At 42.9% G+C, this 22,476-nt stretch overlaps 1 protein-coding gene across 6 annotated transcripts in view; it reads right to left on the reverse strand.

Annotated features, from left to right (window-relative positions):
- Positions 1-22,476, reverse strand: part of timm50 (translocase of inner mitochondrial membrane 50 homolog (S. cerevisiae)) — a 197,575-nt gene that overhangs the window by 110,853 nt on the left and 64,246 nt on the right. For all 6 annotated transcript variants that reach the window (XM_041179312.1, XM_041179311.1, XM_041179310.1 and 3 more), the window contains exon 3: positions 19,905-19,926. In XM_041179312.1, coding sequence (XP_041035246.1) covers positions 19,905-19,926 — 22 coding nt within the window. The remainder of the gene's footprint in view (positions 1-19,904; positions 19,927-22,476) is intronic.

Below are 22,476 nucleotides of genomic sequence, written 5' to 3' on the forward strand. Positions count from 1 at the left end.
TCTGGCAGCATCGGCGGAGAAGAAAAGAGTTGACGTTTCGAGTCCTCGTGACCCTTCGACAGAATGTTCTGTTGAAGGGTCACGAGGACTTGAAACGTCAACTCTTTTCTTCTCCGCCGATGCTGCCAGACCTGCTGAGTTTTTCCAGGTAATTATTTTTCCCAGTTCTGTTGAAAGGTCAACGACCTGACACATTAACTCTATTTCTCTCTCCACAGATGCTGCCAGACCTGCTGAGCTTTTGCTGTTTTTAGAGTTCCAGCACCTGCAGTATTTTGCTTTTGTGCTATATAAATGCAAGTTTGCTCTTTCTTAATACAGAGCCACGGACAATTTGATCTCAGTTAAGGCTGTCGTTAGAAACTTACTGGAGTGAGGACAAAATTGGATTCAGCTGTGGTAGCAGGGGGACTGTCAGTAGGAGCCAATATTTTGAGGGATGAAAGAGCTTTTGAAAAAGGCAAAATTCTCTGAAATACTTGACAAGAGTGAATTTTGTGCCTAGAATTTCTAAAGCTGCTTTTACATTGGGCTTTCATGCCATTGACTCAAGATGTTCATGCAGCTGCTGCCAATCCAGAGAAATGTACTAGATTTGTTAAGGCCACCTGCCTGAGAACGCCCAGAACTGGGAACAGGTCTTCTTGGCCGTGGTCTTAGCGAGCCGCTAAGTTCATTTTGGGGTTGTTGCTTGCTGCACAGCCTCACACAATGGAGGCCAACAGCACTAAGCTCTCATGGTCAGCAACAACGGCCACTTCAGCAAGATAGTGGACGTTACCCGGGTATGGAGTCAACGATTTCAGAAGAACTTTTTTGTGAGGAAGGAAAAATAATGGGCAATTTCCAATGCCCTGAATTTCTAAACGTGGGTCAATTAATGTAAATATAGGGAGAAGTGATGTGCTGATTGTGATATATTATTATTGCTACACTGTCACAAAGGCAAACAACATACTGGGAAAAAAAAACAGTAAATGGTAGCTTGAGAAGATTCTATTGGTTTAAAATAATTATGTCGTTTCTTTATTAATCAGGTCATAACGGAAAAGTAACCAACTCAGGAGTGGATGAGACACACAGCCCATCCTAAAAATCTCCAACGTGTCACATCTCTGGATACATTAGCTACTGGGACTCTTTACAATGTTTAGCAACTGGATTGTTACCCAGTCATTCCTGCTCAGAACTTTGACTGCCATCTTGTCATGTCCACTGCAGAGTATATTTGTGTGAACACTGGAGGAAGATCCCAGGTTGGCTGTGGACTCAGTGGGAAAATTAGTTTTCACAGACCATCTAGTGTGGACCACAGGGTCCTGCCAGGTCAAATTAAATTCAAGCGACTGTTTCCATTAATGTGCACAGATGTCAAGTTACCAATGCCTATTTACCTTGCCTTTCAGATTTAGGGTTTATCCATCAGTGAAGGAGCAGGTTTGAGAAAAGACCTTTTGAAACATTCAGGGCCATCAAAGTCAAATGGGAAAAAGAAAGCAGAGCAGCAAAGTGGACATTTTTTCTCAAAAAGGAAGGGCGACCTGATAGAAGTCTTTAAAATTATGAAGGGAATTGGCAGGGTAAACACAGACCAGCTGTTTCTGCTTGTGTGTGGGGAGGGGGGTGCAGGGATAACAGAAGAAAACTTAGTGAATTCAGGAGAAACTTCTTTACCCACAAAGTAATAAGAATGTGGAATTTACATCCACATGGAGTGGGTGAGGTGAAAAATGCATAGAAGCATTGAAGGAGAGGCTAGATAAACACAACTGAGAGAGGAATAGAAGGATACGCTGGTAGCTAAGAGGAGGGAAGGGTTTCTGGGAGGAGACTCGCCCAGAGCATAAACGCCTGCGAAGCATGGCTTGTTTTGATGCTGTGGATTCCATGTAAACATTAAGTGAGACTAGGGATGGAAGTTCTGGGGTTGTGTGTGTCCCAGAAACCAAGGTCGTAGTTTCGGTACCCGTGCCTCAGATTACAAACAACAAGCGGCCATTTCAACTAGGTACTGGGGAGAAACCAGCAGCCATGAAACAGGAGTCCAGGAATGGTCAACGTCTTTTGAGGGAAAGAAACAAAGCAAATTCCAGGAGGAAAAGATTCCATATATCAGTTTTAGATTTTTTTTTTTAAATTACAATTCAATGCAGCTAACAATTAAAATCATGGTATTAATCACAGAATAAAACTTAATTTCAGCTTGAACCATTTCCCGCCTCCACCCCCCATTTGTGTCACTCACCCAATTCCTCCTCCACTTTGATGCATTGCTCGATTGTTTTAATTTTGTATTTAGAGAAAGAAAAGTATAGCAGTTAGCTTGGAGGTAGTAATGCACTGAAGGTCTCAGATAACCTGACACACTTCTAGTTATCTATTATCCTTACATACAAAAAGCTCTACAATAGCCACAATAGGTCAGTTCACAGGTGACTAAGTACACCTTGAACTTGCAAAAAAAACAAGTGTGAGTGTGCTTAACCTCAGTAGGTAAAATTACTTTATCCCAGGTTGGTTTGACACTGTTCTATTCTCATTTTTTCTGTTTGTGCTTGTGCTAGGGTATTGATCCAAAGGTACCAGTCACTTTCCAATGCCTCACATCCAACAATGTATGATCTCTTGACCGTTAATGTTGGTTGGCTTTGGTAGCGAAGGGAAGGGTGGGTGGGGGAGGGGTTTACACCCCTCCATCCTCATAAACCTGCATGCACACACACCTCCCAGAACGACTGATTTAATATTGAAGAGCACAATTGTGGTGTGAAACAGTCAGAACAGTCCCAAAGTGTAGAAGGATCAGTTAGTCAATTTCCTACACCTCTGCACGTCTTTAAAATCACTTCTCCCACTTTATATCCAAGTCCACCCCCCCCCCACCCCAACCCCCGCCCCCAACCATTCTCTTTTGAAAGCTCCTCTCTCAGTTGTTGCAGAAGCCCCAGTCTGTTGCCTCCTCAATCTCTTCTGAAAGTCCCATTTCCTGGCTAATCGAGTAGAGGCCCATTCTCTGGGTACCTCAACTTCCTCATGCTGCTCCTAAATAGAAACTTCATTGCTGTGGGATGAGTGAAAAAGTAGTTTGAAAGGGAAGAAGGTAAGCAAGAGGAGAAAAGGAAAAGGAAGGAGAAAGGAGAATGGGGTGGGGAAGGGTAAGCGTGAGAGAAAGTCAGCACATGTAAAACTCAGTTGGGAGAAGCAAGGACGGAGAGAGATGAAAATAACAGAGAATGTGACCATAAAGGAAGGACAGAAGAAAGTCATGAAAAGGAGGGAAGGGAGTTGAAGCAGAGAGAAAAATACAATGGGTGAAGGAGAGAACAAAGAAAGAAACAAAAGTAGAGAAAAACCACGAGGAAATCTGTGAAGGCCAGTGAGAGCTAACACAGCAGTAAAAGAAACAGGAGCAAGGGAATAGTAAGAGAACCAGAAAAACAGAAAATGTGCACATGAAGTTGAGTCCGCATGTGCAAGAGAGAAAATGCAGGCAGGGGTGAAAGAGAAGGTCTAGATTCAATCAAAGTCATGAGGTTAGTGAGGGGACAAACTGGAGAGGCAAGTAAGTCATAAAAGATTGGGTATGAATGGGTGGGGTCAAGTATCCAAGAGGGATGAAATGAAAGATGGCAAGACTGGATGACAGGAAGAGGAACAAACAGGACAGATGGGCCTAAGGCTTGCTGTGTACAATCTGGCTGCTATATTCCCCCACATTGACAGTGACTACGTTTCAAAGGTAATCTTTTGTCCAGGAGGCACTTTGACATATCCTGAGGTTGTGAAAGGCACTGTATAAATGGAAGTGCTTTTTTAAAAATAATAGAATCAGGTCCGGAATGAGAAGCAATTGAAATATTGTTGTTTAGCTCCACATTACACCATGCTGATATTGCGTTGAGTTATCAGAAGAGCTGTCACAATATTCCCACTAAGCTATTCGGCTGCACAGCGACCTACAATGCACTGTGCAGGTCTTGTGCTGTGATAAACAGTGTGCGCACGTGGCCATATAAAATAATTTAAAGGGAGCGGACACTAAGAAAAACGGGCACTTACAACTAAATTTTAAAGAAAACATTTTGGTCTCAGGGTAAGTGAACAAAGATGTGCACACTGCACAATTAAAGGCTTTTACCATGATGCAATAACTAATCACAGTGCTGATATGGACAAGTAAGATTCAGAGTGAGAAAGAAAGTCTTGTAATTCTGTAATGCTTTTCATATCTTCAGGACAGCCCAAAGCACTTGACAGCCAATGAAATATAGACACTGTTGTAAATGTCAGAAATATGACTGCTGATTTGCATACAGGAAGATCTCACAGGCAGTAATGTTCTAAAGATCAGATAGTCGGTTTTAATGAGTAAGGCTGAGGGATCAATATTGGCAAGGACACAAGGACACCTCCCCTGCTCATCTCTACAATAGAATCTTGGTATCTTTAATGTCCACTTGAGAGGGCAGGCAGGGGCTTGGTTTAACATCTCATCTGCAATATGGCACTCCGGACAGTGCAGCCTGGATTTTTGTACTCAGATCTCTGGGGTGGACTTGCACCCACAATCTTCTCCATCAGAGATGAGTGTGCAACCACTGAGTTGCTAGGATTTAAGTCTTTGCTGCTTGGTGAATGGGAGAGCGTTAATTAGGTTCGATTCCTGGTCCGTGCTCCCATCTGGGGAACTACAAATGGCCTCAGCATCCATAACTGCGGAAGAAGCAAAATTAAAAACAAATCAGCTAAGGCTCCTAATCTTGATCGTGCCAACAGCAATTGTGATTTATGATATAGTCTTCAAAAATCTTGGGCTACTTTATGAAGCACGGGGGCGATATTGAGACAGGAGGCGGCATATTCAAAGAGATTGGTTTTTAAATCGACATTTAAAGGTAGAGGAATAGGTAGGAATGCAAAGGGGTTTCAGATACAATTCCAAAGTTCAGAGTTTCTTGGGTGAAAGAACAGCCTTGGATGCTGAGGTGAAGTACTAATAATCAGATGCTGTACCAATAGAAAGGATTTTTATTAAGAATGATATCAGTCTGTGGGAGGGTTTGTAACCTAGGGTGAGGATTCTGAAAATTGATTCTTTTCTGCATGTGAATTGACAGAGCCTGGTGATGAGAAGCTGACGGGAAGGGCAGCCTTTGCATGGCAGAAGACTCAGGCTATAGAATTTGGATTTATAAAGGTGGTTTATAAAGGTGAGGATGAGAGTTTCAGTGGTAACAATGGTTAAACTGGCTATCTTCTGGAGTTAAATATTGGGGGTTTCAGTGATAAACAAGGCATGAGGTTGAAACTCAGTTGTAGGTTGATGAGGACTGAGATGAGAACACCAACACGTGTTTGTGGACCAAGTTCAACTGTCATGCCTTTATAATCAAATAGTCCACTGACACTCACCAGTGTATGATGAATGACCACTTTTAGAACTACTCAAATACCAGTGGCAGTCGGTGTCCCTGGAAACTTAGCCCAACCTAAGTCATCATCTTCAACTGATAAGAAAATTGTTACTTAGAAAACAAACAGGTCCCATCATTGCAGACAAGGAAATAACCAGTAAACTCATGAGTGAAGGGGTTAAACGATCTGAGCAAACAGGCCCGAGTTTTATATGATTGTCTACGTCAGACAATGGAGAGCAGTATACTGCTAATCTAGGTACAGCTGGTGATTCTCTGTGCCATTCTCTTCCTCCATGTGTGGCTGGGAGGAGGAGCCAGCTTGGCAGTACTGACTGCGCAGTGATTACTAAATGCTCCTTTGAGAGTGAGTATTAGCATTTTGGCGGCTGATCTTATTCAAACAAAAAAGAAGTGTTAATCAATCATTCGGAGTCCTGCTGAATGATCCCTGATTTGTTTTTTATTCTAATGTTAATGCTGAGGAACAGCTGAAACAGACGACTGCTTAATGATTCCAAATAGGGTTTCAGGTGTTAACCTGTGTGTGGAGAGGGAGAAAGCGTGAGGGCGTGCAAGGGTGAGGGCGTGCAAGGGTGAGGGCGTGCAAGGGTGAGGTGAGAGGTACACAAGGAGGGAGTGTGTTCACCGTACTAAGGAGTCACAGGTGCAAAGAGGAAAGGGAACAAGATGAGGTAGAAGGAATAAGTGAGAGAGGGATGGGGAAAGTGGGAGAGAAGGTACATATACACAAGGAATAGAGAAAAAAAACAGAGATAGAGGGGCAGCAGTGAGAGATTGAGAGAGAGAGAGACTGAGAGAAAGGAGAATCAAAAAGAAAGGGGTTAGAGAGGGAAAAGAGCAAATTGGACAGTGGGTCAGCAAAAGAACAAGACAGGGAGTGAGATAGCCAGTGTTGACCCATTTTGTAGGATGGCCACCGGTGGAGCTCAAAAATACTGGACACACTCCTGGCAACCACCACGCAAAAACGTTAAGGCCAGGCTTTCCAGTGACCCCCGTGCAGGCACAGTGGCACCCCCTGCTGTCAGGTGCAGCGCTATTCCCTTTCTCTGCGTTGCACTCCGGAACCGCGGGTCCGATTCGATATGATCGGTGTCGAAGCTGCAGCTCACGGCCCAGCCGGGTGGCCAAGAATAAAAATGCCGGACACAGCAGCGCCCAGTCCGGACGGGAACAGGCCAGTTGAAAACCAGGACTGTCCAGTATAAAACTGGACAAATGACCGCCCTACACATTTGTTGGGTGCAACAACCTGAGTCTGGGTGTAGGCTCAGGTGTCAACCTGCCCACAAAAGGTCAGCAATGCACTTTTGCAAACTTTGTTCAGCGCTGAAGAGGGTGCGTGGCCAGAATGACAAAGTTGCAAACAGGACCTTGATTGTAACTGCAAGTGCACCAAAGTCCCTCTATTTATTGCTGCAGGACAAATGGGTGAAATGTGGCAAATTTTGAAACTGACACAGCTGCAGAACTGCTTTCACACTGAAGTGGGCAGAACAGATTTTTTTCCTGGGGAGGGTGGAGGCAGGGGAGGGAAAGAGGTTTACTTATTTTGAAAAATATTTTCAAAAACCTTCAAAGGTTTCAAAATTATACAGGCTCAGGCTCAATCCAAATTAAATGAAGCATCTAAACTTGACCTCAAGGCATCTAGTATTTACCATCTAGTATTTACCAAATTGCAAAAAATCAGTAACTGCAGATAACATCTTAGTAGCAAGACATTCAAATATTAAAAGGACCAGAGGCTTGCATGGACAGTGCACAATGATCTACTGATTCATTAATGCCTCACACTCAGTACAACATATGCTGACCTTGTCATACTTAGCAGGTGAAGCAACTCCCTTTCATACTTCAAACATTCACAAAGCAGTCTTAAATCAAATCACTCCACTCTCTGCTAAACCAGTTGCTTTTACATCTCTAATGCCTTTGGTGCAGCCTCGGACCCCAGTCCTAAACAGCATTTGGACTCCTGTGGGAGAATGTTTCAAAATTTGTGTTTCTGCTGTGCAATATGTTACAGCAAAGCAGCTGGGAGGCCTGAGCTCTGGGCCCTTGGGGATCGCCATTTTACCTCAGCCCCCAAAGGTCCCCATTATGCTTCATTACACCATTTGCCACCATGCTCCCTGTAGCCATGCCTAAAGGGCAATGTGGAGCCACGGCAGGCCTCTTCTTCACCCTGACCTGCTGTCCTTACACTGGGTCAAGCGCTGTTAATGCAGAACTACAGCTGTTCCCTCAGCGCAGTGTAAACAGCTCCTTTATCCAATGTTTCGTAAATCTTATTAGAATTGTAAAGTGCATTTCTCTGCTCTGGCTTTCTTGTGTTAGTTACTTACCATGAGAAAGCCTTTGAACACATACACCAGAAGGCTCATTTAAGCCTGGTAGGTATTTTGCATTTACAGTGTGTGCTTAAACTAAACTGTGAATTATCTTCACACTGAATTCTCATGCTTCTCAGTTTAAAAATTCAGCTTTGTTAAATATTTAAAACATACATTAGTAAAGTAATGAAGAATATATACTATTAACACCAGGCTCCCAAATGGGTTACAAGTTCATTTCCTAGCTAACCAGGCACTCAAACTCAACGTTTGTCACGAGAGCTTTAATTATACACTCGTACCTGATTCACAATCAATACTAGTTACCTGAAGGTACATTAGGAGAGCTCTTTGCTTCTATAGTTTACATTATTGAGACTAGTGAGTTAAGCATTCTGCTGCTGTGCTGGGAAAGGGATTAGACTGGCTTCATCCCGTGTGTAAATACCATAAATCAAACCCAGGGCCCCTGCAGTGAGTTTTTGTCCATTTCATAAAAGAATATAATAGGATGCTTATACCGAGACCAGGAGGTGTAATACAGACTCAGTATATTAAATTTGCATAGACAGATTGAGCAGAACTGACCCTGTTAAACTGCACACCCTCTGTGGGGCAGTTTGCCTGTAGAAATATTTTTAGCCATACACAATGCATATACTCATATGGACTGATTTTCCACCCCTCAAACCCCCATAACCATCCCAATTTTCTTCCTTCCTGTCCTGAAGCCAATAACTCAGCCTGACTGCAGTTTCATGGACACCTGGTCCAAGTGCCATTATTTTCAGGCGAGTCTAGACGATGAGTGTCAGCACATCACTCCACTCCGAGACACGGCTCAGGTTCAATCCCATCCTTGTTCAATTTCCCCAAACTCTCAAGTGTCACTTAAAAACGCAAAGAGTGACGAGGAATCCTGGTCGATTTACCCCTCACCATCCCCAGCAAACAGTACTCAAGCTCCTGTTTCCAGCCCAGCTATACTTAAAAGAAAAGTGCTTGAATTTCTAGAGCACATTTCATGACATCAGCACGTCCTAAATGCTTTACAGCCAATCACCTACACTACATGCACTGCGGCGGCTCAAGAAGGCAGCTCACCACTGCCTTCTCAAGGGCAATTAGGGATGGGCAAATAAATGCTGGCCTGGCCAGTGAAGCCCGCATCCTATGAATGAATAAAAGTGTTTTTGTATTGCAGTCACTGTTGGAGGACATGCGGCAGCCAACTTGCACATAGCAAGATCCCAGGAACAGCAATGTGATAATGGCCACATTATCGATTTTAGTGGTGTTGGTTGAGGGATAGATATTGACAAGGACGTAGGCGAGAGGTCCCCTGCAACTCTCCCAGTAGCGCTATGGGATCCTTTATTTCCACCTGAAAAGGCAGACAGGTCTTGGTTCCATCTCCTCTAAGAGATAGTACCTTTTGACAATACAGCACTCCCTCAGTACTGGCTCTCACAATCTACGCTGAGCTTCCAGTGCAAGTCTCTCAAGTGGAATTTGAACCCAAAACCTTCAGAATCAGCGGCGAGTGCTACCTACCACTGAGCCACAGCTGGGCCAAGTACTGAATTTCACACACCTAATCTACACAAAGGAACATATAGTTAAAATTTAAATGAAAGCAACAGCTGATAGCTGAAGCTGAGTAGATCGTGCTGAAGACTACCTGGAGGACTAACAAAGTGACATGGCTTGTGGAACAAGGACAGGTTACCTGTCAACATCAAAAATCTAACAGCACCAGGTTGCACAGGTATGGTTCCAACTTGATGACTGCAAGATTTAGAATACATTAAACAATCCACCTGATACATCATGTTTTTAGAAGTCTGACAGGGTTATATGCTGGAACAGCGCAGCATATTCAGGATAGTCACGAAACTAGGTCTCCAGCATAGGAGAGATTAACGTTAGTTTTTCCAGCTCTTCACTGAGCTACAGGACGGAGCAGTGCACAGTATAATAGAAGCATCTGATACAGTGCCACACAACAGACTTGGGAGCAAAGTTATAGCACGTGGAATAAGAGGGACAGTACCAATATGAACACAAAATTAACTGAGTGACAGGAAACAGAGTTGTGGTTAATGGATGTTTTTCAGGCTGGAGAAAGGTGTGCAGTGGAGTTCCCCAGGGGTCAACCCTTGCTCTTCCTGATATATATTAATGACCTAGACCTTGTTGTACAGATCACAATTTTCAGATGATACGAAACTTAGAAACATTGTAAACTATGAGGAAGATAGTGTAAAACTTCAAAAGGACATAGACAAGTCGGTGGAATGGGCAGACAAGTGGGAGATGAAATCTAATGCAAAGAACTGTGAGGTAATTCATTTTGGTAGGAAGAACGCAGACAATATAAAATAAAAGGTACAATTCAAAAAAGGTGCAGCAGCAGAGGGACCAGGGTGCATATGTGCATAAGTCATTGAAGGTGGCAGGGTGAGTTGAGAGAGTGGTTAATAAAGCAGATGGCATCCTAGGCTTTATTAATCAGGGCACAGGGTACAAGAGCAGGGAAGTTGTGTTAAACCTGTACAGAACACTGGTTTGACCTCAACTGGAGTACCGGGTGCCACACTTCAGGAAAGATGTGAAGGCATTCAGAAAGATTGCAAAAAAGATTCACAGGAATGGTTCCAGGGATGAGGAGCTTCTGCTACACTGATAGATTGGAAAAGTTGGGACTGTTTTCCTTGGCAAAGACAAGGTTGGGAGGAGATTTAATAGAGGTATTCAAATGCATGAGGGGTCTGGACAGAGTAGATAGGGAGAAATTATTCCCATTGGAAGAAAGATAAAGAACAAGAAGGCACAGATTTAAGGCGATTGGTAAAAGAAACAATGGCGACATGAGGGAAAACTTAGGATCTGAAACGCGCTGCCTGAGAGTGTGGTGGAGACAGGGTCAATCGAGGTGTCCAAGGAATTGGATTCTTATCTGAAAAAGAAGAATGTGCAGGGTTACAGGGAAAAGGCAGGTGAGTGGCACTTGGTAAATTCTTCTACGGAGAGCTAGTGCAAACACGATGGGCTGAATGGCCTCCAGTGCTGTATGAAAAGAGGAAAAGCAGTAGGGGGCTATCCCAAGGGTGTAAAGGGCAATTTGAGAGTATTAAAACTACATATGTCATTTCCTATGTTAAAACTGTGATTACATTTCAAAAGTACTTCACTGGCTGTAAAACACTTTGGGACACTGAGTTTGTGAAAGGCTCTACATCAACGTAAGTTTTCTTTTTACTGCCATCTTGGCCGAGGTCAGCTGATACCATATTTAAAACACAAAGCCATTTCAATAGTTGCTGAATCTACTCTGTTTATGCTAATAGCAGATACACTAACAACCAAGCAGTGAACGCGCAAGATTTGCTTGAGCACAGCTGATCGGAAGTAAAATTATTCTGGCCGGGAACTTCTGAGTTCGGCCGATAGAAGCGGCACCAAAATTGGCCATTTATTTTCTACCTGCTAGTCTGACTGCACCAGTCGTACTGCTGGGTTGCTTGTGACATCTCTTTTGTCGTCAGAGGCATCCCTGCAAAGTAAAGGCTGGATATCCGTGCCTTCAAACCACCTGGCAAACTGCTGCACAATTCAGTAAGCCAACGGCAAATGGTTCAACTCTGGACAAAATGGCAACATCAGGATTATGAAGCAACCATCTCGAACAGCTAGGCTACCAGGGTTATCCCTTTGTTTTTTTCAGGTTAATATAATGTATTCCTGCAGCCGCCTCTATCTAAATAACCTTTTCTCTAACCCAGGCTCCAACCTGCAGCAGCTATGTCACAGCTTGAATGCCTATTCTGAAGAACAAATCTGAAAGGCAAGCCTACTATGTTCAGGCCCTCCAGTCACACATGACAACATCTATAACACAATGAACGAGCGCCATGCAGGCAAACACACATCTGAGTTTGATCATTTCATGTTAATCTATTAAAATCAATTCATCTCGTTTTAATCATGGTATTAATCTGCAGCTAATTAATATGCAAATTGAAAGGATTTTGGTAACAATGAGGTAGTGATTAATTAGTTGGGTGGTTTTGTTCTGTTGCCAGTCTAATTTTTTTTTATGAGTTTTTTTTTGTCTGAATGTGTAACAGTAAGGAAAATGAGTCTGTTAAAAGTAGCCAGACTGTGTGCACCAATAATTACTACCAGCATTTGTTAAAAAAAACAAAAATAACTCCAGGCAATTTTGTCCTTTTCTGAAGATTAAGGCTGCCAGAATCACTATGTTTTTACTGTGATTCATGCGGAGCAGATTTTTCTTCCCTATTACTGCAGCCATTTCACCACAACCAGTACTCTATAACAAAGAAGGTGTCAAGTACAGATGTTGTCTCTGTACCAAACAGGTACAGCGAAGTAGCACAAGTTTGCTCCTCCAGTTCCTTAATAAGGCAAGCTACCAGTCTGACAGTGGCTTTACATATATATATCACTACACTGGAGTGATCATATATAGCAAACACTAGTTCACTCTCCTGCCTCAATAAGCTCCTCTAGTGCTTCTTGGGTACCACTGCAAGGTAATGTTTATTACACACCTGCTTGTTGCTCTGGTTGCTTGGCAGCTCAGTGGCTTACTAGGCCAATTCAGGGGGCGTTCAGAGTCATGACAAAGTGTAGGAATGGAGTTACATTTACGCGAGACACGTTAGAAAGGGACCACCCCCCCACCACCCCCACTCCCCGAAGTAAACCAGTTAAGTTTTTAAACAGCAAAATGCCCATTTTTCCCCCTCTGCTTCCAAGATTCGAATTATCAGATTTACCAAACTCAATTTCACAACTTCCCACAATGGAATGCAAACATAACCTCTGGGTTGGCTGCCAATGTCACAAATGTTACACTGCCATAGAAACTTAGGAACAGGAACAGACCCAGCTATCCATGACAACCCGTTTACTTCTAATATAATTGTAAAAACTCTGCCAATCTTGATAACCCACATGAGTTTCTTTTTGTATTCCCCTTTTGCAGCTCTTACAGCATTATATCTGCTAGGAGCAGTGCTCCTTGCAGATGGTCACTTGAGCCTTGCCCTTTCTCAATGCATTAATACATACGGGGGAAAAAAAAATGGGTTGGTAGGAAAAAGACCCAGTTGAATGCAAGTTATCTCTTGGGGGCTGGTAATGGGAAACGGTTAGAAGAGAGAACTGAGTGAAGCTGAACGTAGAGTTACAATTTGCATTGCCTACATCCATAACAGCAAGGTAAGAAAAACAGCAGTGGGAGAGGTCTGGAACAAGTCTCTCATGAACTCTGGGTCTACACACGTTCTCAAGTAACGACTACATACTATGATGGTCAAACTCCAAAGATAGGGGAAGCTTTAATTTCTGCTCCCCATCCAGACATATCAGAACATCTATAAAACATTTATGTGCTTCCTCCAGTCCTGCATTTTTGCACTACTCAGGTCCTGCCATTAGATGCTGCTAGCTGCAGAAAATATGCCAACACAGCACTGGCCTCAAATGGTGGAACTCAAGGACTGCTGGAGTTTCATTTTCCCAGAAGAGTTATCATTTCTACAACAACCTGGACCAGACCATCAAGGTACATGAATTATTTTAGATTGTAATCACAATCAACGAACACATCTTAAACTAATATTTCCCAATAAGTTTCTGCTATTGACTCAAATTATGCGTCATATTTAAGCAACAAATTATTTATACCTGCCAAATGTCCTCCAAAATTACTAAAGGCGGCTGATGAAATATGCTGCTCATCATTCACCTTTGACTTCCCCTTAAAAAAAAAAGCATTTTTCTTTTTGATGACTCAGTGTGTGACTGCACCACCTGAACTAGCCACAATAGTGTCAGCCTACAGGAACAATAAAAATAAGACAATAGAGAAACTAAAGAAAGCACTGTATTTGGAAGGTTATGGAGAGACAATATTCACTAAAGGGTATAATATTAAAGGGGAACAGGAAAAGAAGAAACAGAGCGATCTAGAGATTTATGTACACAAATGGCAGGACTAGTTTTTTAAAAAAGCACACAATGTCCTTAGTTTTATAAACAGAGGTATGGAATACAAAAGAAGTTATGCTTAAATCTTTCTAAGTCGGTGGTTAGGCAGAGTATTATGTTCAATTCTGGATGCCACACCAAGGAAGGATGGACAGTGTGCAGGAGATTAACTATAATGGTACCAGGGATGAGGGATTTGAATTATGTGAAAACTAGAGAAGCAAGGATTGTGTTGCTTAGACTTGAGATGGTTAAAGCAAGATTTAATACAGGAGTTGAAAGTTAAGGGTTTTGACAGAGTTTCCAATGACAGGAGGGTCAGTAGCCAGAGGAGACAAACTTAAGTAATTCATGAAAAAAAGAGATGAGAATATTTTTTACACAGTGAGTTGTTGTGATCTGGAATGCACTGCCTGAAAAGGGCGGTGCAAGCAGACCGTTTTCAGACTGAAGGGTCATACTTGTCAAATTAAGTTCTTTGAGGTGGCGTCAGAAGCACTGAATGAGGGTAATGCAGCGAACGCAGTATATATATTGGAGAAAACACAAATTACCACAGTTGAAGGGTGGGACATGAGGCATTAGCGGAAGAAAGGCAACGTGGATCAACGCTTGTTGAGAAGGGAGGAAACGGCAAGAAATAGTTCCAGCAGTTTCTCAGAGTAGTTGTAAGTGGGAAGCTGTGCTCTGGAAGCACTTCTGTTGATTGTGTTTATGAGTAATTTGGATACAAGAATGAAAAGAATGGTGGTAACATTTGCAGACAATATTGAACTAAGGGGCAAAGTAAATCGAGTACCAAAGGAAACAGAATAGGTCCCATTGATAAGATGGGGAATGGACGAAGTGGCCGATGGTGGCGTGAGGTTGGTTAAAACATTTTTTTATGATTATATTTTAAATGGGGAAGGTTAGGTGAAGTGGAAGAGCAAAGAAATTTCAAAGTTCAGGTTCACAAGACATCAAAAGCAGTCCCTCTAGTCAAAGCATTTATGGGGAAGCTAAACCAGCACATTGAAGGAGAAAGGAAAAGAAGAATATGTAGATAGGGTGAGGTTTTTTTATAATTTATTCTTTCATGGGATGTGGGCATCGCTGGCAAGGCCAGCATTTGTTGCCCATCCCTAACTGCCCTTGTACTGAGTGGCTTGTGAGGCCATTTCAGAGGGCAAGTCAACCACATTGCTGTGTGTCTAGAGTCACACGTAGGCCAGGTCAGGCAAGGACAGCAGATTTCCTTCCCTAAAGGACATTAGTAAACCAGATAGGCTTTTACAAAAATTGATGATAGTTTTATAGTCACCATGAGTCACAGTGAGACTAGCTTTCAATTCCAGATTTATTAACTGAATTTAAATTCCACCGGCTGACATGGTGGGATTTGAACCCATGCTCCCAAAACAGTAGCCTGGGCCTCTGGGTTACTAGTCCAGTGACATTACCACCATCGCCATCGAAGTAGAGGTGAAACACTGCATCAGCCAGGTCAAATGGGCTGGTTCGCAACTGTGCATTCTATGTAATTCTATATAAATAAAGCTCACTGTTCATGTCCCACAGAACTTGTTTTTTACTACCTTGACTATTTTTTTCTCCTCTACCCAGTCTCTTCCCACACTCATCCAAGTCATTTCCAATACCCATTGCCATTCCAACATTTTCCTGGCCCTAATTATTTGCATTTCACCATGAACATCCAGTTCCAGATTTCCATTCCTGAGGACTCTCTGCTTCTTCCCTGAAAGGAGGTCTAGTCAATCGCCATCCACCACCATCTAACAGAACTTGTCCTTGCAGTGAACAAATTCTCCTTTGACTCTACTCACTTCCTTCAAATAAAAGGTGTTGCTATGGGAACCCAAATGGGTCCTGGCTATGCTGTCTTTTCGTGGGCTACACAGAACATATTGTGTTCGGGTCCTACTCAGAAGTCCCCTGCCTCACCTCTTTTTCTGGTACAACGATGACTGCATCGCTGCGGTTTCCTGTTCTTTACTGCCCACCCGGAACTGAAAATGATCAACTTTGCTTCCAATCTCCACTTTTCCCTTGCCTTCACATGGTCCATTTCCAACTCTTCCCTTCCTCGACTCCTCTCTCCATATTTCTGGGGATAGGCTGTCAACCATTATCTACTACAAGCCTGACGACTCCCACAGCAACCTTGACTACACTTCCTCTCACTCTCCCAGACATTTCTTATACCTTCAGTGAGTGTCACGGTAACGGAAGCTTCTACGCTGACACAAGTATAGCCACCCTTTCCGAATGACAGCTGCATCTGAATTTGTCTGGTGTTGTGCGTTGTCCCATCAGCTTATAACACATGGATAATAAGCAACAAGAACACCACCAAAGAAAAATTCGCATATTCTGGATGGCAGCCACAATAACCAAGATTTTTTTTTAAAATGACAATGTAGGAGACTTGGTTAGGTGCCTTTAGCATAAACCTGTAAGGCTCAGTTACCTGCGATCTAATCAAACAGCTGAGCCATTGATGGAGCGCTAGGAGAAAATTTATAAATGGAAAAGCACAATAACGAATAAATATTCTATTGTGACATCAGTGGCAGCCACCTGCATGCTAAAGGCACCTTTCCAACTCTTCCATTCAACAACTGAAGGTATTTGGAAAATACCTGATATCCAGGGTGAGATACAGCACTTATGTCACAAAACAGATTTCAGCTGGCTGGCTGCAATTGACCTCAGCAATAGCTCCCAATTACCATCCAGTGATTCCTGCTGGAAAGGATTTATGTGTGGGGGATGCTGGATGACAAGAGTCTGCCCCCACTATTGAATAACCAGCCAAAGCCAAGGAAGTGGGAAGACAATTGGGATGGAAAATCTCAATACCTACACAAAGTATTTTCTGACCTGCAGCCACATTATTACTGTTTAATGGAAAAGTATTCTGAAGTGAATGAACAGATTCTCAGTGGGTCTTTGATTCAGTTAAGGTAGGGCCCCTGGAAGGCATAATACTTACAAGAACACACCCATATAAGAGAATATGAAAACCAAAACCACATACTAGGATTGAAGTGTTAAGGGGTATGCTATTTATATTAACCCCTTCTTGCTGATCTGCAAGTACACACCTCATGCCTTATGGGATGTGAATATACATTCATCTTTGATACATGAAGTTACTCAAAAACTGCAATCGTCCTCAGCAGCAAAGAAACAAACAAGTTCCAAACTGTTTCCACTCAGGGGGGGTCAGTAATTAGACAAGATAGATTTGACATAATTGGTAAAAGAAACAGGGGGATAAGGAAGCTTTTATTTCCCCAGTTATATCAAGTCACTGTGGTCAGGAATATACAAAGTGGGTGGGGAAAGCAGAGAGTCAACAGTAAGTTCCAAAAGGTAATTGGTTAAACACTTGAAAATGCAGACACGATGGGCTGAATGACCTCCTTCTGTACCGTTAAAATTCTGAGATTCTGTGAGAAGGAAAAACATTGCAGGCCTATGGGGGAAGAACAAGTGAGTGGGACTAATTGGACAACTCTTCTCAAGGGGCAGCAGACACACATTTGTGCTGACTGGTCATTTTCTGTTCTGTAATAGTCTACGATTCTAACTATATTTTTTGAATGTATTGTATTTGTAACATTATTTGTTCTCGAGAATCTTCTAGGATTCTGTTGCCTGTGGGCAGGTGAGGAAGAGGTGACTATTCTACCTGCATTTTCTTCTCTCCTTGTGCAAAAGCTATTCGCCTCTGCTTGTAAATTTTTCACGAAGGTGTGGACAAGGATGCTTGAAGCACTGCACTACACCAATGTGAGCATGGATATGACCCTCAGGGACATAGATCTAATGTGGTTTCAATGTACTCCCATGTGTACAAAACTCTTCCTAAATTCAGTTATTTATGATCATTGGTTTATCAAGAGATAATTACACTGAAATTATACAATACCTGATGTTTGTTTGCAGATGATTATTAACTTAATGGCCTTTTACATTTTAGAATGGCAGCCGCTGATATGAATATTTCTGAAGAGTTCTAATTGCAGCTAATATTTAGAAAATTAATTTTCATCCAACAGCAAAAGATACCCAGTTTTTCTGTGGTTATTAAGAGCTGCCACTGGACTCGGAGCCTGCAGTTCTGTCAGGCAACTCACAGAAGTATAAATAATGGAGCGCAGCACTGCGGACCTAGCATTTCACTGCACACACGTGGAACCCTCATCTGGCCTTTCACCATGCACGTGCAGAACATTCTCCCATCCTTTTACCAACCGCATGTGCACCCGCCCCCAGCTTCTCAAAGCTCTGCCAAAATCGGCACTGAAATAGAAAATACTTTTTTAGGAAAAAGGCACCAGTAACGATACTTGCCAATAATCAATGCCCTCTGTGCAAAAATGAAAAGGAGCAATTACAGCACCAAATCCTAATGAATTTTACATGAAACAGTTTTAAAATATTTTTGAAACAGAAAATGACACAAAAAATGCTTTATGTTCAATCATAGATTTTAAAAACATAGCATTTAAATTGGCTGAATAATTGGTCCTGATTGAGCAAAACCCTCTTAAGTTGGTACATTATGTGATGGGGTAGGGTGAATCTATCACCCGCTTCAGCATTTCAGTATCAATTAAGTGTTCCCCAGTACTGTTTCAGCCCCAGGCAGCAACATTTGAAAGCTACAGAAGACCAGGGAAATGAAACAGCTCAGTCCAGCTAAAAATAATTGAATTGTGATAATAGACGGCTGCACTTTTACTGGGGAATTCAGGACAGCAGACTAACAGAGGGATCCACCAGATGGATGCGTTGTCCTCAATTCCATGCTACAGTCCAGACAAGGGTCCACTTTTACACATTTCATTTCACTCAAAGTAAAATCTCCAGAAAACCATTAAGATCTCCACAACGCAATGTTATGAGTTCAATGGCATAAAGATGAGCTTATGCCTTATTTGTTCTGGGTGATTATTTTTTGTTTCAAACTGAAATACCGAGGAGCAACCAGATCTGCAAATGTTGAGAAGACGTGGGTTGGTCAAATCTTGATAAGCTAATCACCAAAAATCCTAATGCTAAACTGCTTCCATTTACAAGCAGCAACACCAGTTAAGTCAAAAATGACAATTCCACTCTTGTACGAGGAAAAAAAAAAATCAAAAATCACTTTCGCAAAGCAGTATCAGCACTCTGCATTCAAATTTCGAGTTTCTTTGCCAATGCTTCTCCCTGCTGCCATTGCCTCTAAAGGACACATTCTAGTGCTTTGCCCATATGGTTACTTTTTCCCATGTAGATAAGGAGCGCTACGAGTGGGACCATGGTGGAGGGGGCTGCACAGCCAAGCCAATTCAATTCTGGTTAGAGCTTGACAAGAGTATTTTCCAGTTTGGCGGGGCGGGGGGGGGGGGGGGTCACTGAATAGTTAAACTTCATCATAATTCTCTCCCATAGTCCATGGGAGTGAAAGTCAATTGTAATGTCCCTCCTGAAATCAGCACTTACATGCTCTAGTGCTGAATTAGATACAGTTCCTGTTCAAAGATCAAGCCAGCTTTCTCAAAGATAGATGTAATTTCAAAACTTCAAATTTCAGATGTACAAACCAATCTATCATTGCCTCCTGAAGTCACACTTGTGACTCTGAAAGTTAGCTCAGATACTGAAATGTAAGATGTTTGTTTCTCACCCCCTAGAGGACACAGTCGCTGTTTCAAACAGTGTCAAAACAGGCTGGTGTTTTGGGCACTATATGTATAAATAGTTACAGGGAGCAGGGAGTATAGGAATAAGTGGCTATATTCTGCCCTGAACACATTAGGTCCTATTTATTTTATGTTGTCGAGGCTGGAGCATCATTCTGCAAACTGTTCACTTTGCAGAGTTGATAGCTCAAAATATAGACAGAAGGAGCCCCAATTTCTATTATACTTAAATCCCACTTTAGCAAAGGGGACCATCTGTGAGCAGAAGCAACATTTGCAGTATTTATTAAAGAATTAAAAAAAGGACATTTTGTCCAGACTGTGCCACCCGGAGAAAAAAAGCTTGCATCGACATGCCAACCCCAAGCTGAACCCAGCAGTGCAAACAATTCCAAATTGATTTAACTCACCATTATCGAATTCATCTGGAATCTGTGGAGGGGAAAGAGAGAGAAAAAAAATGATCAGTTTCTGCAGTCTGTTTACCAGCAGGTTGGGAGCATTCATAGCACAACACCATCCTCCCAATTAAGACAGAAATTAATCGCCAAACATATGAATATTCAAATACATCTGTCAATGGATGGGGAAAGCAGCTGGTTCCCAAACCACCGCCAACACCCTCACTATGGTTAGAATCAGGTCTGCTGCTAGGCCTAGAATTGATTAGCAGCATGCAGTGGAAGTCAATCCACAAATTTATTGTACACCCCTTTCGATCCGGAAGGCTTTGGAGCTCTTGCTGGCTTTGCAACCAACTCATCCAAATGGCCATTCTTTGTGTCTGACTGACTGCCCGCAGGTTACTTGTAGGCATTATACAGCCATGCCAAATGCTGTTGGCCAAACAAGGGCAAGCACTGAATAGCAATCTGGAGTGATAGCCTTGGCTGATTTTCTCCCCCCACCCTTCCAAGCCCAGGGCTAATTTTAATGGCCCATTTGCTGCTGTAGATAAAATTAGCAATCACAGGACAGACATGGATAAAACTCAGCGCCTTCTGGTCTTCATGGTTTCATACATTAGGCAGTTGCCAAACCATCAAGAGCTGTACTCTTGGACTTCTAAGAGCTAAGCAGTTCAAAGTAACTTGGCTACCTCCACCTCCCCATCCCATCAAGCTCACCTCCCCACTCCCCCCATTGCCTGTAATGCTTTATTGTCCAACCTTCGAGCTCGCTCCACCATTCAACGAGATCATGGCTGATCTTCTACTTCAATATCCTTTCCCTGTGCTATTCCTTTATGTTTTTTTAAATGCAGAAATCTGTCAATCACAGTCATAAACTTACTCAACGACTGCACTTCCACAGCCCTCTCGTGCAGAGAATTCCAAAGATTCACTACCCTCTGAGTGAAGAAATTCCTCATCTCATTCCTACATGGTCCACCCCTCATTCTGAGACCCCCCCCGACTCACCCAAGCCAAGGGAAACATTAGTGGTAGCACTCTTGCCACTGACTCAGAAGGATATGTGTCTAAGTCCCATTCTAGCGACATGAGACAGAAATCTAGGAAGACACTCCACTGCTGTACTGCACGGTGTTAGGATCGGGCGTGCAGTACTGAGAGAATGCTGCACGGCTGGAGGTGCTGCATTTCCAATAAGAGGGGGCCAGGGGCCCAAGGGGGAGGAGAAGGGGGTAGAGGATTTTCGAAGTAGGTACAGAGCCAAGTTGGAAGCATAATGAATATGAATATATGAATAAAAAAAACACTCCTTCTCTCTCCCTCCCTAACTAATAGCACCCCTCCTCCAACTGCCACCCCACAAAGTCTACATGGCCGACCCGATACCTGAGCTGCCCCACACACCGACACAATAGTCACCTTGATCAACATCCCCATAGCCGGTTAACAGATAAGTCACCAATGGATTGACGCAGTATTATTAGAAGCCAAAGATACCAAGTTAGTGCCCTAATGTTCCCCAGGAGTGGTTCATGCTGCAGACGCAGATGACAGCTGGGTCTGGCCTGGCACAAGGCTGAGTGAAAGCTCCGCTGAGCCTGCTCTGGCTTCATTCCTGGCAGGGACTCCATCCTCTTTCTTTCATTTTCTGCTTCTTTGCCTGGACCTCCCAGAAGATGTCAAACAATTTGTAATGGCACAGCCGAAAGTGATGGCTGAGACCGGCTAAAATAACAGCTCCAGCTCCTCCAATCACAGGTTCTCTTCCTCCCACCCTTGCTGCTCCTCCAATTTGCCTTTCTGGGGGTGAAGCACAAGTGGGGTGGGGGGAGAAGGGGCCTGCGGTTTGAGGAGCTAAAGCAGCAAGCGTGGCAGGGACAGAATTTGTGACTGAAGGAGCTACTCTGTCTCTCTCGCACTCACTGCTCTGCCAATCACAATTCCACAGTCAGTTCCTGCTCACACTGACAGCACAATTGTGATTTTTAAGCCCCTTACTGGCCTCGAAGGTCAGAACACGTGTTTAAGATGGCGGATTTCCCAGACACCCATGTCTGAAATCCACCAAACGGTGGAAATTTCTCATCCCTATTTGAAAAGAAGATCATGTATCCTGGTCAATATTTATTCTTCAACCAACGCCATTAAAAAAAAACTATATGGTTATAAGCCGATTGCTGCTTGCTGTGTGCAGATTTATTGCCACATATCCTACTCTGCAACAATGACTACACTTCAAAAAGTGCACAACTGTAAAGCACTTTGGGACATCCTGAAAGGCACTTTACAAATTAAAGCTTTTAAGGTAGTACAGTTGGTGCAGGGCATTGGTCTACCTCTCCAGTGTTGTGTTGGTGCTGCTGAGTCTGGAGTGCAGCTTTCAGGTATTAAAAGGAAATTTGCAGATTCATGTAGGACAACAATTGACAAGAGCCTTTCTTTTAAGGTATAAACATGCAGCTGTAAGAGACCTGAATGCTAAAAGCAGGCAGCAACAACACAGCACCATAACAATATAAAAACTGTAGATTCCTGGGATGGCAGAGTTGGCCTATGAGGAAAAATTGAG

The sequence above is a fragment of the Carcharodon carcharias genome, chromosome 34, assembly GCF_017639515.1.
Source record: "Carcharodon carcharias isolate sCarCar2 chromosome 34, sCarCar2.pri, whole genome shotgun sequence".
Taxonomy (NCBI): domain Eukaryota; kingdom Metazoa; phylum Chordata; class Chondrichthyes; order Lamniformes; family Lamnidae; genus Carcharodon; species Carcharodon carcharias.